The 18,788-nt window shown below is 44.0% G+C and overlaps 1 protein-coding gene across 1 annotated transcript in view; it reads left to right on the top strand.

Annotated features, from left to right (window-relative positions):
- Nucleotides 1-18,788, top strand: part of SLC35F1 (solute carrier family 35 member F1) — a 336,892-nt gene that overhangs the window by 302,534 nt on the left and 15,570 nt on the right. Inside the window, exons 6-7 of the mRNA XM_044292308.1 lie at nucleotides 5,412-5,464; nucleotides 9,377-9,531. Coding sequence (XP_044148243.1) covers nucleotides 5,412-5,464; nucleotides 9,377-9,531 — 208 coding nt within the window. The remainder of the gene's footprint in view (nucleotides 1-5,411; nucleotides 5,465-9,376; nucleotides 9,532-18,788) is intronic.

An 18,788-nucleotide genomic window follows, 5' to 3' on the forward strand; every position in this document is an offset into this window, starting at 1 on the left:
GTGCATCCGTGGCCGTTGTGCCGTTTTCCGTTTTTTTTTGCGGACCCATTGACTTTCAATGGGTCCGTGGAAAAATCGGAAACTGCACCGTTTGGCAGCCGCATCCGTGATCCGTTTTTCCTGGCCGTGAAAAAAATATGACCTGTCCTATTTTTTTCACGGCCAACGGTTCACGGACCCATTCAAGTCAATGGGTCCGTGAAAATCACGGATGCACACAAGATTGTCATCCGTGTCCGTGATCCGTGTCCGTGATCCGTGTCCGTTTTTTTTTCATTTTACATGTCCGTGGATCCTCCAAAAAACAAGGAAGACCCACGGACGAAAAAACGGTCACGGATCACGGACCTACGGACCCCGTTTTTGCGGACCTTAAAAAAAAACGGTCGTGTGCATGAGGCCTAAATATTGGGAATTCTCAGTGCAATTTCTTTTGATCCGGCGAAATTGTCCGAAAGGTACGTTCATCAACCAGTATGGCAAATGGCAACTTGAATATAAAATATACCCATTCCTCGCTGTTGGTTTTTGGAATGTTCGACATATATATTTATCTCCCTTTTTGGTAATATTCAAATCTAAAAATTCTGTCTCAGGTTTATTGATATTGGCTGTAAAAGTTAAGTTATATGTATTAATGTTTCGTTCAGAGATAAATGACTGTAGGGTAGTTTCATTACCCCTCCAGATCAGGATAACGTCATCAATATATCTCTGCCAGAGTACCAGGCTGCCCCCTCTAGATGGATCAATAAACAAACTCTCCCAGTATGCTAGGAACAAATTTGCATAACTAGGGGCATTTTCTATTATAGTGCCGGCGATGTGCGGTCCGCAAATTGCGGAATGCACATTGCTGGTGTCCGTGTTTTGTGGATCCGCAAAACACTTACGGACGTGTGAATGGACCCTCATAGTAACATTATTAAAGGTTACGTTTTATCTTTATGTATATTCTAATGGATTGCCTTCCTTGTACAATGTTATAATATACTATGTTAGAAAGTATATTATAGTGCATTTGTATTGTGCGGCAGCTATGTGCGGTTCTTCTGCGATACTGCAGGTATATAGAGGGACAAGTGTTATTGGAACAAATAATTTCTACTGGTGTGATATACCAGTCGCCCCCCCAAAAAACTGATTGAAGCAGGGTGTTATATACCAATATACTTTCTTTATAGTGTATTTGGGTACTGTATAGTGCATTTGCGCATGCACGTATGCGAAAATTATATTGCCGATATTTCACATTGAAAAAAATTATGAATGTAGATCGCAAATTCGAATAATACATCTGGTATGTCAATGTTCATGTTGTGGGACTATTTGTGCACTTCTAGTAATTATTTCTTGGCTGCAAATATGAGCTGAAGGTTTTTCAGGTTTCGCCCGCCATTAAAATTATTGGGACCCGCTGGGAACTTGCGGTTCACGAACATTTGATCGCGTTCTTGCACCGTCCCGGCAGATGTTCGTACATAACTACTGTCTAATAAGCACCTTGATATGCCACACCTGTGAAGTGCTCACTAACACAGATTTAGACAGATTTGTGAACAATATTTGAGAGTAATGGGTCTTTTGTGTATGCAGAAAATGTTTCAGTTCTTTGAATTCAGCTCATGCAAAATGGGAGCAAAACCGAAAGTGTACCCCTCCCCACAAACACCACATTTTGCTGTACTTGCCATACAGCAGCACATACCTGTCACATCCAGGGCCTCCGAGGTGATGTCTCCTCTGATGTAGATCTTCTCTGTCATCATCTTCTCCATTTGGTCCGTACAACTTCTTTCAGCTGCCTCGTCTCTGCAGAATGTGACACACAGACATCTTAGGTTCCTCACATTTCTATCATTATCTTCCAACCTGGAGTCCCCACGGTGTTATCCTGCTGCTCACTGTGCTCCCCAGTACCTCCAAATACTATCCTGAAGAAATAATAGTGCCCCCATAGTAATAGTGCTCCTCATAGTCCCACCAATAGTAATTTCCTTCTAGAATGCCCTCATTAGTAATACTGCCCCCTACAGTGCCCACAACAGTGCTAAGCCTCCTCAAGAGTGCCCCCATTAGTAATACTGCCTCAACAGCGCCCCCAACCGTGATGATGCTCCCCAAGAGTGCCCCCATTAGTAGAAGAGCCCTCCAGTATTAATAATACCCTCACAGAGCCCCCAGTAGAAATAAGGCCCCCTATTGTTCCTCCAGTGGTAATAAAGTTATCTACAGATCCCTCAGTAGTAATAAGACCCCTATAGTGCTCTTAGTAGAAATAAGGCGGATCTATAAGTCCCTCCTATACAGCCCCCAGTAGTAATAAGAATGCCTAATGTCCCCTGGATTTATAATACCCTATACAGTAACCCCAGTATTTATACTGGCCCCTACTGTTAAAATACTTGCCCTGAAGTGCCCCCAGTATTTGTAATGCCCCCCGCAGTGACCCCTGTCGTTATATTCCTCCCTCCAGCATACAGTCCCATGTAAAAACCATCACACCATCTCTCCTGCCCCCTCCAAAATACAGTCCTATGTAAATAACATCACTCCCCTCCCTTTAGCCCCTCCAATATATAGTCCCATGTAAATAACATTATTTCCTTCCTTCTGCCATAGAGTCTCATGTAAATAACATCACACCATCTCTCCAGCCCCATCCAAAATACAGTCCCATGTAATTAACATCACCTCCTCCCCAGTCTCCTTTAACAGTCCCAAGTAAATATCACCCCCTCCCCAGCCGCCTCCAACATGCAATCCCATGAAAACATCACCCCCTCAACATTCAATCCCATGTAAATATTATCATTCTCCCCCACCAGCCACCTTTAACATACAGTCCCATGTAAATAACATTGCCCCCTCAACAATCAATCCTATGTTAATAACATCACATCCTCCCTCAGACCCCTGTAACATTCAGACCCATGTAAATAACATCACTCCCTCCCAGAGCTGCCATCAACATACAGTCCCACTTAAATAACATCACTGCCTCTCTCAGCCCCCTCTGACATACAGTCCCATGTAAATAATATCACTCCCTCCCACAGCCGCCTCCAATATACAGTCCCATGTAAATAACAATTCCCTTTCACAGCCGCCTTCAACATACAGTCCCATGTAAATAACATCACCCTGCCTCAGCCCCCTCCAACATTCAGTCCCATGTAAATAACATCACTCCCTCCCACAGCCACCATCAACATACAGTCCCATGTAAATAACATCACTCCATCAGCCCCCTCCAACATTCAGTCCCATTTAAATATCACTCCCTCCCACAGCCGCCAACATACAGTCTCATGTAAATAACATCATTCCCTCCTACAGCCACCTGCAACATACAGTCCCATGTAAAAAACATCACTCCCTTCAGCCCTAGCATTGCTCTGTCTTTCCCTTCACTTAACTCTCCTCATGTACAGCCATCACCACAGCTTCTTCTCCTCTTCACTGCTTTCCTCTCCTGCACTGGTCACATGATGGTGACATCATTGCAGGTCCTTCTCAACCACTGCCTGTTTTACTGGTCACATGACCTGTGATATCATCACAGGTCCTTCAGCTCTTCCAGTGCATTAGATACAGTTGTATCTAGCTGGCAGGCAGGACGTTTGGGGCCTGGGACAAAACATCAGAGGCCCAGACCCCAAATGTTTTAACCTAGCAACGCCCCTGCACTACTGTTATCATTCACAGCCATAAAGAGTCACTGTTTGTCAGCAGCACATCGCTGTCTACACAGGGCGATGTGCTGCCAACAATTGTATGTGCTGAGTAAACACAGATCTCACAACAAAGTAATCAGCCAATTGATTAGTGGCACGTTTACATGGGGTAGTTTTCAGTAACGACCATTAGTACATAGGAACGTTACTTCCTGACAATTGTCCCGATAATCTGACCATATACGTATGTCATATGTATATGGGTCCTAGCTCTTTTTACTGTTTCATGTTCAGTTACCAACTACAAACAAATGTATATCAATTGCAAATACTCTCTCCTATTATTTACGTCCATTATAGGGTTTGCCAGCTTTAAACAATCCCTTTTTGTTAGAGGGGTGACCCTTCCTGCTAGAATTCCCAAATGTCAGATGTAATCTGTATACACAGTTGCCCTTGAAATCAACGTGCAAGAGATGCTCTGTGTCGCCACTGTCCACTCCACTGACTAACAGTTGTGCTCATCTTGAATTCCCCCCAAACACTTAGAATTAAAAAAAAATAGCATTTGAAAATGAATTTTCTAAATAAGGCAGCCTCTTAGTCACTGTACTTTTACACGTCATTTCATTTAATAGAGAATGGTGTATTTAGCAAATTTCTAAATTACTTCATTAAAAAATTCTGCCTGCATCCAGTCATGGACACTAAGGGTTGTCAGGTAAGATCCATCCCTGGTAACAGAAGACCATTCACAGAAAATGGGTGCATTGACGAGCTAGCTGAGCTCCTGAGCCTGATAGAAGAACTGCTTCTACAATGGTTCTGAAGAGCGGAGAAGCTCCTGTGTGTTTATAAGTCTGACCTCTCATTCTTTATCATATTTCTGAGCTCCCTAGAAGAAAACAAACATACTGGGAAGTAAGGGAAGAGAGGTCACCACACACAGTACTGACAGAGACACCCCCTGCTTGTGAGAGAAATGTATCTAGTTGTGCATGTGAAACAGGGAATATGGCTAAGGAAGGCATTAGGGAAGCCTAAAAAAGACCTGCTTTTTTTTTTTTTTAAACTAAGGTACGCTTTAAGTTTTGTACATAAAGGGAACCTGTCTACTGGAACCATGGGCATCTTGTGACATCTCAACAGGCTCCCTCATTTCACTATAACTAATATGTCAATCAAGCCAAGCAGTTCAGGGAGAAGCTGCACAACAGACTTTTCTCTGCATCCATGGACTCTCCTTGTGCCTGGCTCGATTTTAGAAATATTCATTTCCCTGAAACACTGCATCATATAGAGTATAACATAGCACTCTGCAGTGAGGGAGCCATGCTACCCATGGTTCGTGCAGCATTAAAGGGATGACAGGTTCCCTTTATTTGAAAAATTATATTTTTATAAATATTCCTACTATAAATAAAGATAAAACAAGATTAATATTTCATATATATCGAGAATTCTCTCATTAATCCTAAGAAGTCCTACTGTGCCAGTAATCATTTAATTCAGGCATGCTCAACCTGCGGCCCTCCAGCTGTTTCAAAACTACAACTCCCAGCATGCCCAAACAGCCTACAGATATCAGCCTACAGCAGGGCATTGTGGGAGTTGTAGTTTTACAACAGCCGGAGGGCCACAGGTTGAGCATCCCTGATTTAATTAAATCATTTATTTGTATAATGTACTCTTTTTCAGATTGACGTATTATACTATGTCTGTCTTGTCTTTCAGAGCAATAATGGAGCACAAAGAGTTGCTAAAAGTACCCTGGGACTGGCAAATAGGTAAGCCATTCAAATTTCCTCATAAATAATGCTTCACTAAACAATGAATAATGGCCTTGCAATCTATCAAAACCCGAGCCGCTTTATAACATTTTCCTAAATGAGCTCTCCAGTCTCCACCTACTGACTTAACGAACATTTACTGCACCATTATCTTGGGTATAGAATAGCACCAACCAGAGATCAATGCGGAAATAAAATTTACAGAGGATGACACTTTTACTCTCATATGAACCAAAAGAATATGAGAACTGTTAACAGTAATGGCCATAAAAAGACAAATACTAAAGAATATCCAAATGTCTAATTCTCATAAAATAAGATTGCCCAAAGGCAACAGTGCATAAAACATACAAATGAGTTAGAAGGAAATTAGGCCTGCATATGGAATAATAAGGAGCATCATACATCTATGTCTGCCCAAAACAGTCCGAGAACTTCTATTAGTTTTATTAAACAAGTCTGGGGGAGGCAGTGAAATAAATTACTGTGAATTGTGGAAGGTAATTGAGCCTTTGGTGAATACATTATCTGTATTGTATTAATATGCTTCAAAATAATATGTGTATTCATGCAAAATAGTGAGCTGCACTGGTACTATACAGTAGACCCAAGCTTAAAGGGGTTGTCCGAGTTATTTTTTTGTTTTTTCTATGTTCCTAACTAAGCAAATGTAGCATCTTTCCAATTCACTCACTTTATCTCCAGTGGCTGGTTTCTCAGATTTGACTGAGGGTCACATGACCTGTGATGTCAGCTTCTCTCCCTGCTCTGATAAAGGTTGTTTACAAGCCTGTAAACGAGACGTCACTGTGCTGGCCACGCCCCCCTTCACTGTCGTGTGCTCTCTGCTAGGATTCTTAACCCCTTCAGCTGCACAGCTCTGCAGGCAGTGAGGAGACAATGCTGGGCACTGGAGCTGACAGACTAGAGAGAGCATTGCACAAGAAGGTAGGGGGAAGATCCTGTGTGTATTAGCAGTGTCATTATACAGCTGAAACTTGTAGTTCTACACTTACAAGTTGCTGTTGATTCTCCCAGCACTCAGGGCAGCTTTTGTATCAACTCCCTTAGCAGTGTCATTATTCAGCTGGAACTTGTAGTCCTACACATACAACATGCTGCAGAGTCTCCCAGCAGGCAGACATGTCACTCAGGGCAGCTCTTGTATCCACTCCCTTAGCAGTGCAGGGGGAGGGGCAGAGATTGTTTTTATTGCATGTAAACAAAGGGCCAGAAAAGAACCAGGGAAATGAGGAAATATATATTATTATTTTTTTGCATAAAACTTGCTTAGGGCTCTTTCACACTTGCGTTCTTTTCCTCCGGCATAGAGTTCCGGCGTCGGGGCTCTATGCCGGAAGAATCCTGATCAGTTTTATCCTAATGCATTCTGAATGGAGAGAAATCCGTTCAGGATGCATCAGGATGTCTTCAGTTCCGGACCGGAACGTTTTTTGGCCGGAGAAAATACTGCAGCATGCTGCGCTTTTTGCTCCGGCCAAAAATCCTGAAGACTTGCCGCAAGGCCGGATCCGGAATGAATGCCCATTGAAAGGCATTAATCCGGATCCGGCTTTAAGCTAAACGTCGTTTCGGCGCATTGCCGGATCCGACGTTTAGCTTTTTCTGAATGGTTACCATGGCTGCCGGGACCTAGGGCGCCCCACGCGCATGGATGACGTAATCACATGGCACGTCATTCATGCGCACGGGGTGCTCTGACGTCATTCTGGAGCGCCCCGGGAGCCGCACGGACTGTAAGTATACCGCTCCCCTGCTCCCCACTACTACTATGGCAACCAGGACTTTAATAGCATCCTGGCTGCCATAGTAACACTGAACGCATTTTGAAGACGGATCCGTCTTCAAATGCTTTCAGTTCACTTGCGTTTTTCCGGATTCGGTGTGTAATTCCGGCAAGTGGAGTACACGCCGGATCCGGACAACGCAAGTGTGAAAGAGGCCTTAGCTCAGTTATATATCAGATTTTCAGTGCTATATTATTTTTTTCATAACTCGGACAACCCCTTTAAGTTGAGGCTTCTTCCACATGGGTGTAACACAAGCCCACTTTAGTATCCGCAGTTCAGTCACATACCCAGACCTCCCATCATTCACAAGCAAAACAACAAAAGGAAATATATCTTCTAGAACATCACAGCTTTATTAGAAAAATGTTGTTTATCTAATAAAGCTGCAAAGTTTTAGAAGATATACTTCCTTTTCAGTTTTGCTTACGGAGAGTTTTATGCTATACACTGTTGGGGGAGCTTGAACTTCGCTTTCTGATGTTTCTCCGATATCACAGTTGCATTCTGTGGTGGATCTGAGTTGCCTACTGTAGACTGGATGATTTTCAGGCCAATCATCGGGAACAAACATTTATAGGAATTATTGTTTCTGATATCTGGCCCATATACCCATGAGCCAATCAGCCAATAAGCACTCATTTGTTGGCTGTTTTCTATCTTTCATCAGGATAAAATATCAGGGATAGGGATGCTGCCTATAATCACTGCAGGGGCTGACTGGGAGCTTAAAGTGACCCTGGAATAAACCTAAAAGAGTTCCCAAGTGGTAAGCAGGCTCGAAATTGAGAGAGGGTGGGCAACAGAAGTAGGTAGGGACAACAGAAGTAGGCAGGGACAACAGAAATAGGCAGGGACAACAGAAGTAGGCAGGGACAACAGAAGTAGGCGTGACCTGCAATACCGTAGTGCAGCACAAAATACCCCCTAGCAGAACACAGCAGAAATGCAACACTGCAGCACAAAATAGTGCCACCCCCACTGCAGTATTCCACTTTATCGCCATACTGAATTCAAGAGAGCAGCTGGGCACATAGCAGTAATTAATTATTCATAAATTAACCATTAATCATCATCCAGCCAGTGACTATGAGGAAAGCTTGAGAGGCCCACTGGGCATTGGCCCACCAGGAAATTTTCCTGTAGAGTCTATGGCCAGTTCGCCCCTGAATCACTAATTAGGAGAAGAATGACTGCCATAGCAGATGTTTCTCCCATTCACACTGTATTCGACTATATAATAGGCTGATTCAAACATGTGCTGATCAACAGTACAATAAGTCGTATTCAGTAGAACTGCAGGAAATCCGGTTACAGCAGTTGCAAAACAGATGCTACCCGTATTATGGCTTGGGGACACGTCACCGCTGAGTCCAGTCATTGGCTGCAGTTCCTCATGTGACCCCGTCTGTGAGGAAGTTGACAGACGGGGAATGGTAGTCCAGTGAAGACATGCAGAGCATTTGGGAGCAGTTAAAGGCTATGTACACTTTAATTTTTTTTATTATTGCATTGCACTTATTTTTAGCTGAAAAACAGTTTTTTAATTGGTCTTTATTAAAAAGTATTGAATCCTTTTTTCTGCACATAGCTGAGATGCTCTTGTAGCAGCCTGTGGATTTACTGTCTTTTCCGTCAGTTGGGGAGCTGATGGACTCCTTATCTCTGCTCTCTGACATTATAAACACTCATTATAGCTCAGTTCTTATTTTACTGATAAGAATGTGGCTTAAATAAGTATTTATGACCTCTCAGTAGTTTAGAGATAAGGTTTATGTAGATGACTGGCACAAAGTGAAAGTGAAACTACCAGTCACACAGTTAGAAAACAGTTAACCATTTATGACAGAATGGCTCAATATTTTTAATAACGGCCAATTGAAAATATGATTTCTAGGCAAAAATTAGTAAAATGCAATCATAAACAAAATTAGGTTTCTCCATGGGTACCGATGGCTAGGGGGTTATAGCCCCTTTAAGAACACATAATACAATGTTAGAAGGCAGGTCTAGCTTGTATAATCCGCAGATTTCCTTTTAACCATGAACAGATTTAGCAGCAGACTCTTTGCTAATCGTATTGTGTGTCTTACTTGTACAGGTTTGTTATACGTGGGATTCACCGCCTGCATGTTTGGCCTCTATAGCTTCCTCCCTGTGGTTATCAAAAAAACAAGCGCCACTGCCATCAACCTCTCCACACTAACAGCAGAACTCTACACCTTCTTCTGTGGTCTCTTCTTGTTTCATTACAAGGTGAGTTACAGTGGAGTCAAGGTCATGTGAATAAATTAAGATGTCATGGACTTACATGTTATTGCAGAAGTGATGTTACAAAATTACAGGAAACACCACCACATTATCCACTTACTGTATACTAGTAACTTCTGTCTTTGAAGCCTGAGAGTCATTCTGTATGCTTCTCACATTCCTGGAAGAATACAAAATATATTATTTTCCTTTTGTATTGCTAAAATATGCCAGACAGCATGCCTTTTACAGTAACAGCTTCTTGTAGGTGAATTTCATTTAATACATATCCCACCGGAGGCGAGATATATGAGGTTATTCTGATATATGCGATATATAGCTTCCCTGAAGCCGTAATTTTGCTTGGTAGGACTCACAATGACACGTTAAAGGTCACTTATAAACCACAAACCCATCCAGATAGCAATATATTTTTATATGTGACAGTGTAGTTATTTTTATTCTGTGCTACAGTATAACAGCCATCTTCATATTGTCTTCACTGATTTTCAATTTAACTTGAGGACACATTTTTATAAATTTTTATTTCTTCGGTTTTCTTCCTAAATAGTTGGTCTACATATACTAACATCTCAAATGTATAACTTTTTTAGGAATTTTTATTGTTCAACTATTCAACTTTACAGTAGGTCTTGATTAAAAACGTCCTGCTATATATTTTGCACATACAAGAGAATTCTTTAACAAGGTTGTCCTAGATAATTAACCCCTTCCAGACAGAGCCAGTTTTCACCTTCCTGACAGAGCCTAAGGCTACTTTCACACTTGTGGCAGAGGTATCCGGCAAGCAGTTCAGTCGCCGGCAATCTGCATGCAAATGGCCAGCATTTGTAGACGGATCCGGATGTGGATCCGTCTTACAAATGCATTGCAAGAACGGATCCATTTCTCCTGGTGTCATCCAGAGAAACGGATCCGTTATATATTTTTTTGCATGTTTACCGGTATTTTTAATGCCGGATCTGGCACTAATACATTTGAATGTAAATTAATGCCAGATCCGGCATTCTAGAAACTGATCCAGAATTTTGGACGGAGATAATACCGCAGCATGCTGCAGTATTTCCTCCGTCCAAAACACCATTCAGTGACTGAACTGAAGACATCCTGATGCATCCTGAACGGATTTCTCTACATTCAGAATGCATGGGGATAAAACTGATCAGTTCTTTTCTGGTATTGAGCCCCTAGGACGGAACTCAGTGCTGGAAAAAAAAAACGCTAGTGTGAAAGTACCCTTATTTTGCAAATTTGACACGTGTTACTTTTTGTGCATCCCACTATTTGTTACACATTTGTTTCTGAATATGGCAACAGCCCATATGTGGTCACAAACTTCTGTATGGGCACACCCCAGAGCTCAGACGGGAAGAAGCACCATTTGACTTTCGGAGGGTAGATATTGCTTGAATGGTTTTTGTCAGATTTGAGGAGCCTCTGAGGTACCAGGACAGTGGAAAATCCCCAAAACCTACCCCATTTTGGAAACTACATCATTCAAGGAATTCACCTAAGGGTATAGTGATTGGCTCAACCATACAAACGTTTCAAAGAATTATTTAAGATTGGGAAATTAAATGAAATATTACATTGCATTTCAATTATACGCAATTCTAGCCTCAAAAGTTTCAGAAGAGATCAGAAGGGAGTAGATAAGCGTTAATTTCTTAACGATAATTTGTTTTCCCTTAGTCCTAACAGCAGCACATGTGGGGGTTTATCCGCCCCAGTGAAACTGGTAGGACAGACGGAATATTTAATGAAGTAAAGTAATCAAATAAATCCACGCCCCCATTACCTCACTATAAGAGGCCAAACCCCCGATACATCAGTGTGTCATAACAAGAAACTCTCAAAAAACAAAAGGGAGGGATATTTGTGTGCTGCTGTTAGGACTAAGGGAAAACAAATTATCGTTAAGAAATTAACGCTTCCCTTACGTCCTAACCAGCAGCACATGTGGGGACTTAGCAAGAAGTTAGCCTAAAGGGTAGGGACTTCAATGCTGAATGGAATTCAAAACAGACCGGCCAAAGGCAGTGTCTTCTGATCCCCTGAGGTTGAGTCTATAATGGCTCACAAAGGTAGAATGTGAGCTCCAGGAGGCCGCGGAACAGATCTGTTCCAGTGGAATAAGAGACCTTCCGGCCCAACTAGTAGAGACTGCTCGGGTGGAGTGAGCAGTAACAAAGGCAGGAGGAGGTCTATTCTGGGAAGCGAAAGATTCTCTGATGGCCTCTCTGATCCATCTACTTAGAGTAGGCTTAGAGGCCTTCTTCCCTTTATTCCTGCCAAAGAACAGGATAAGAAGATTCTCTGACCTTCTGAACTCCCGGGATCTCTCAATGTAGATTCTCAAACATCTGGCCACATCCAGAGTATGGAGGGAAGTTTCTTCTGCAGAGGAAGAAGAGGAACATAACACAGGCAAAGACACAACTTGATTAATGTTGTGCACAGAGGGCACCTTAGGCAAAAAGGTGGGTAAAAAACGTAAAAGGACTCTGTCCGGTAAAAATAAAGTGTATGGCTCATACGCCGAAAAAGCCTGAAGCTCTGAAATGCGTTTGGCCGAAGTTACGGCCAACAAAAAGGTTACCTTCCAGGATAAAAACTTAAAGTCCACTTCTTCCAAGGGTTCAAACGGAGGACTACTCAACCCTTTAAGCACCACTGAGAGATCCCACTGCGGTATAGGTCTTGAAATGCTAGGCTTAAGACGTACGGCTCCTTTAAGGAACCTCTTAATCAGAGGGTCTTGATGTAAAGATCTGCCAAAGGCGGCTGACAGAGCAGAGATCTGTACCTTGAGTGTAGAAGGGCTGAGGCCCTTATCTAGTCCATCCTGCATGAACTGTAGAATAGCTGATACTGGAGGATCCTGAGATGGTACTTGATGAGATGCACACCATAGAAGAAAAATGCGCTTTACCCTGGCGTAGGCCTTGACAGTCGCAGGAGCTCTGGAATGAGACATCGTTCTTAAGACCGCTGCTGATAGCCCTTCAGGCTCTAGAAGGGACTCATCAATCTCCAGGCTGTCAGATTGAGTCGGGATGGATCCAGGCAGAGCTGAGTGCCGCGGGACACCAGGTTCTGCATTGGGGGAAGCTTCCAATATTGCCCTCGGCTCATCTGCATGAGCAGGGTAAACCAAGACCTATTACTGAGGCTTGGTCCTGCCGAATCTTCATCAATACCCTGGGTATCATGGCGATGGGAGGAAAGATGTAGGCCAGCCTGAACTCCCATGGAATTGACAGAGCATCTACTGCCAAGGGATTGTCCTCCCGATACAGGGAACAGAACGTTTCCACTTTGGCATTGAATCTTGTCGCCATGAGATCTATGTCCGGGCGACCCCACCGGAGAGTGATCTGATGAAAGATCTCCTGATTCAGAGACATTTCTCCCAGAGCTGGGACTCCTCTGCTGAGCTGGACCGCAACCACATTCAGGGACCCCCGAATGTGGACTGCTGAAAAGTGGGAAAGATTCTGCTCTGCCCAAGACAGAATTAGACCTACTTCTGAGAGTAGACTCTGAGACCTGGTGCCTCCCTGTTTGTTGATGTAAGATACCGCAGTAGAATTGTCCGAGCGAACCCTTACAGCCTTGTTTCTGATAAGGGAGAAAAAATGAAAGAGAGCCATCCGGATTGCTCTGAGTTCTCTCAGATTGGATGACATCAAACGCTCTTGAGGGCTCCAGGATCCTTGAACTTGAAGTTCCTCTAGATGGGCACCCCAGCCTAGAAGGGATGCATCTGTCGTCAACAGGATCCAACAAGGTTGGATCAAGGACCTCCCATCTTTGACCTGTTTCCACCACTTCAGTGAGCGGCGAGCTTGAGATGACAGGGAGCACTTTGTCTCTAGCCCTCTGGGAGTTCGATCCCATAGACTCAGAACTTCCGCTTGAAGAGGGCGAATATGCCACAAGGCCCAAGGAACCGCATCCACGGCTGCTGACATTAGGCCTAACATCCTCATCAATACTCTGATAGTTACCCGGCGGGGAACCATGAGTTGATCTGCAGTCTTGGAAATGCGTAACTTCCTTTCCGGAGAAAGGTAGAGCGTCATGTTGGCAGAATCTATTATGAACCCCAGAAACCTCCTGGCCCTTAGGGGTTTGAGGAAGGCATTTGCCCTTTTTATCGGCAAGACCCTCCATAATGCGGTCCAGTTCAGTCCCAAAAAGCCTTCCTGGCTCGTAAGGGAGGCTGCATAAATTATACTTGGAGGCATTATCTGCCACCCAAGGTTTTAGCCATAGTGGCCTCCTACCCGCTGAAGAGAGGCCATAGCTTTAGAGGCTAATTTTAACTGTTGTGGGCCAGAGTCACACAGAAATTCCACGGCAAGTAGAATGGACTTAAACTGCGCCAGGATGTCATCACGGGATATGCCAGAGTCGATATCCGACTGCACCTGTCGGAGGCGTCTTTGGAGGAAGACGGCTACCTCCGTAGAGGATATGGCCACAGATGCAGCAGCAGCAGCAGTGGAGTAAGACCTTCTCAAGGTGCATTCTACCCGCCTGTCCATCGGGTCCTGTAAGTTGGAGCCGTCATCAGCCGGGACAAGAGTCCTCTTAGACAATTTTGCAATTGCCAAATCAACTTTGGGCACAGTGCCCCACTGGTCAAATTGGGATGTCACAATCGGGAACATGGACTTGAAGCGCTTTGAGATGACCGTTGCCTTCTCAGGATGTTTCCATTCTAGCTTCATTAATCGAGACAGAGTCTCGTCCACTTTGAAGGCCCTTGGCCCCCTAGAGGTGGACTCTGAAGCTTCCCCGGGATCAACATCCTGGTCCCCCGACCGGATGGATCTAAGTAACCTCTGGGTCTTCTCTACAGGAAAGGCGTACCTTCCAGCCTCTTCTTCCTCCCCACTAGACTCAGAGGAATGGACTTCGTCCACGGTATGGTAGGCTTCCTCCTGCATAGGAGTGGGTCTCAGAGGAGATCGGACACTGGGTCTTCTGGATGACACGGAATCCCTTAGGGTGTTCATTGAGGACTCCACAAAGTCCTTTACCCAGACTACTACGTCCCGTATGGTAGGCTCCGTATCAGGAGGCAGAGGAGGAGGACGGCAAGAGGGACACCTATTAAATTCATAGGAGTCCGCTAGAGGGGTGTCACAATCCCTACACGCCAAATGCTTGCGCTTGGATGACGACTTGCGCCCAGTCCGATCCCCATCACCGGCAGAAGACATTATCTGCAGAGAAAGAGTTAAAAATGAATGAACAATGTCTATTCATTTGCTAAACAAGGAAGCAGCAAACCTACCAGACACAGGAAAGCTGGTAACTAAAGTAGTCTGCCTCAGTAACCAACACAAGGCTGCAAACAGCACAGCCTGGAAGGACTGGAGGCTTTATATATTCAAATTTGGCGCCCAAACTGACGTCAGACGCCAGGTTTGAACAAACTTTAATCATTGTTGTTCAGCAACAAACCACCAGAGGGCGCTGGCACACAATGTGAGTAAGCCAAACAGGAAGCTGAATGCAGGAGCTCCGTGCCTAGCAGGAGTTTGTCTGCCTCCACCATGCCGCACGGCAGCACCAGCTTCCATCAGATAAGCTGCAACCCTGAAAGAGAAACACAAGGTTAGTATGAAATCTAAGAGCATGGCAGCCAAATGGCTGCCCCCGTCTGTCCTGCAGTCCCAAGGACAGAAAAAAACACACTGATGTATGGGGGGTTTGGCCTCTTATAGTGAGGTAATGGGGGCGTGGATTTATTTGATTACTTTACTTCATTAAATATTCCGTCTGTCCTACCAGTTTCACTGGGGCGGATAAACCCCCACATGTGCTGCTGGTTAGGACGTAAGGGAAGCTGTGATCACTTATTATGATTCTGTGTAATCTTTATATAGGTTGTATGTGTTGCTGTAATTCTGCCTGAGATGATAATGGCATGACTGCTGAAAAGTTATGGGTACAGATAAAGACGTGACACCTATTATTAGGCTTAGTGGTCAGTGCGAAAATTCAGGAAAATAAAATCAAACATTATTTAAAAATATGATTATTTTGATATGATTTTTTGATGACGCATTCACTTTAATAATTATAGGAGAAGTCCCCAAATGGTCTAAAATATAAAATTATGTTTTACTTGCCTCTTTCTCCAGTGATGTTCTCTGCATGGCTGGTCCGCTCCTCCTGATGCCGCATGTTTATAAACTGCAGAGGTTCCAGGCCTCTATACGCCATGTGACTATAGAGGTAAAATCGAGGACAGTGATTGCATGCAGTCATCACATGCCATAAATCTGCACATCGCCATCACTGTGATATGCACAATGACATGAAGGTGTATGGCACGTCACTTCTGCAGCCATTCACTGTCCTCAGCAGTAGATCACTAAGAATAATACTTGGCTTCAGTGGTCATGGGCTATAAAACCAGCACATGACCACTGCAGTCTGTAAACAAGTAGTGGCAGAAGGATTGGCAAGGGCAGAGAACAGCACTTGGGAAAGATAAAGTATAACATTTTTTTTTTTTTTAAAGGCTATGTACACCTTTAAAGCCAATTTTTTTATGATTGCATTTAACTTATTTTTGGCTAAAAATCATATTTTCAGTTGGCCTTTATTAGAAATATTGAGCTGTTCCGTCACAAAGGGTTAACTGTTTTTCGAACTGTGTGACTGGTACTTTCACTTTCACTTTGTGCTGGTCATCTAATTACCCTTATTTATAAACTACTGAGAGGTCATAAACACTTATTTAAGCCACATTCTTATCAGTAAGATAAAGATTGAGCTTTAGGCCTCATGCACACGACCGTCGTTTGGGTCCGCATCCGAGCCGCCGTTTTGGCGGCTCGGATGCAGACCCATTCCCTTCAATGGGGCCGCAAAAGATGCGGACAGCACTCTGTGTGCTGTCCGCATCCGTGGCTCCGTTCCGCGACCCCGCAAAAAAATATAACATGTCCTATTCTTGTCCGCATTAATATTGCCGGCGCCCGTTCCATTCCGCAAATTGCGGAAGGCAACACGGACGGCTTCCGTTTTTTGCGGATCCGCAGATTGTGGACCGCAAAAAACAGAACGTCGTGTGCATGAGGCCTTAATGAGGTAAGAGAGCACAGATAAGTCCAGAAAGGACAAAAAATCCACAGGCAGCTAGAGCATGTCAGCTCTGTACAGAAAAAAGGATTACATATCCAGACATCCCAACCTGCAAAAACTCATTTCAGGGAGGTGCACTTCTCATTTCAGGGAGGTTTTCTTTTTTCTTTTTTTTCACGAACTTTTTATTACATTTTCCAAACATTTTAAGTATCTGCACACTTTTCTCTATGGTGTGGAGGACCGGGCTCATTACCCTGCCCCAAATTATCATATTTATATATATGATTAAAGCATCCAGGGGGTGTGAATTTAACACTGGGGTAAATAATATAATTAAAATGGAGGGTTAAATGTGTAAATGTATTTTAAAAAAAAATGCATCTCTCTCAATAGTTCTATAGCTACTGAATGAGACAGAAGGGATCCCTTTAACATATATATCTCCTTGAAAAGCCAATTTGACCCTAAAGGGTTAATTCAACCTGTAATCTAAACTCTGTCCTGTCACTTCTCTTATCTCTCTGCTCTGCTATCTGACTGAGATAAACCTTTCCGGGAGATATTGTTTCACATGCGGGTGTCAGGGAGCCGCTATCTAATAGCGGGAGACTCCCTGAACCTCCGGGAGAGTTGAGATCCCTGCATATCTAATATATAAAGCTGAGTGTATGTATGTATGTAGGTATGTCCACTAAAGGAATCCACACCGTCACATTTACAATGACGAAATTTGGCACACAGATACATCAGGTGTCCGGGAAGGTTTTAGATCAGGTCTCAGCTCTCTAGGACTGTTCCTGAGATTTTTCAAAAAAATGCATTAGCCAATAGAAACTTAGTCACATGACCCTTATCAGCTAATTAATGCTCGCAGGCCAGTCTCCATGCACACACAGCTTTACACCAGGTTTCCATAACAACCCAGCCATTTTTCTTCACTGCTGTAGGTCAGCTTTAAAGAAAACCTGTCACAAGGATAATCTCTATTGAAGTAAAGCCATGGCCTAATAGCACTTAGTACCTTATTTCAAGATGTGCCTTTGTTCCAGCAATAGATTTTTTTATCCTCTGAAAATCCAGTTTATTTGGTATGCAAATGAGCCAGTAAGGTGCCCAGAGGGGCGTCACTCTTGCAGGAAGGAGCCCAGACACGACCCCTGCCACAATGTGTCCACCCTCAAAAGACAAACGTAAAACCCCGCCCCCAGATCCCACTAAGCCACGCCCCTGACCTGGTAAGGCCACGCCCCCTCATACTCCTCAGTCAGCAGGGATTGAAAAAATGAAGGTAAAAATCAACTTCTGTCAGCTGCAGGGGTGGGAGGGACGGTGACTTTGTTCCTGCAGCTCACACTCTGACAGCACAGTGCTGCTGTCTTAGAGTGATTTGTTGAAAAGGACATGCCTCCAATCTGGTTAGGCCATGCCCCCTCCCACTCAGCCGACAGGGATTGAAAAAATGAAGTTAAAAATCAACTTCTAGGTCCCACTAAACCAAGCCCCGATCTGGGTAGGCCACACCCCCTCTCACTCCTCAGCCGACAGGGATTAAAAAAATGAAGTTAAAAATCAACTTCTGTCAGCTGCAGGGGTGGGAGGGACGGTGACTTTGTTCCTGCAGCTCACACTCAGACATCACTGTGCTGCTGTCTGAGAGTGAGCTGTTCAAAAGGACATTCTTGTGTCCATCCAGGCCCTGCGCCAGACGGAGGACAGGGAGTCTGAAAGCCGGACTGTCTGGCCTAAAACTGGACCTCTGGCCACCCTAGGGGCAGGCTGCTGTGGAGGTCACAGTTAAGGGGATGGTCCGCTATGGAGGTCAGTGTTAAGGGGCAGATTGCTGTAAGGCCCCTTTCGCACAGGCGAGAATTCCATGCGGGTGCAATGAGTGAGATGAGTGCTGTGCACATGAGCAGTGATTTTCACGCATCACTTGTGCGTTGTGTAAAAATTGCAGCAAGCTCTATATTGTGCATTTTTCATGCAACGCAGGCACCATAGAAGTGAATAGGGCTGCGTGAAAATCGCAAGCATCCGCAAGCAAGTGCTGATGCGGTGCGATTTTCACTCATGGTTGCTAGGAGACAATCGGGATGGGGACCCGATCTTTATTATTTTCCCTTATAACATGG

Source organism: Bufo gargarizans, chromosome 4 (genome assembly GCF_014858855.1).
Source record: "Bufo gargarizans isolate SCDJY-AF-19 chromosome 4, ASM1485885v1, whole genome shotgun sequence".
NCBI classification, from domain to species: domain Eukaryota; kingdom Metazoa; phylum Chordata; class Amphibia; order Anura; family Bufonidae; genus Bufo; species Bufo gargarizans.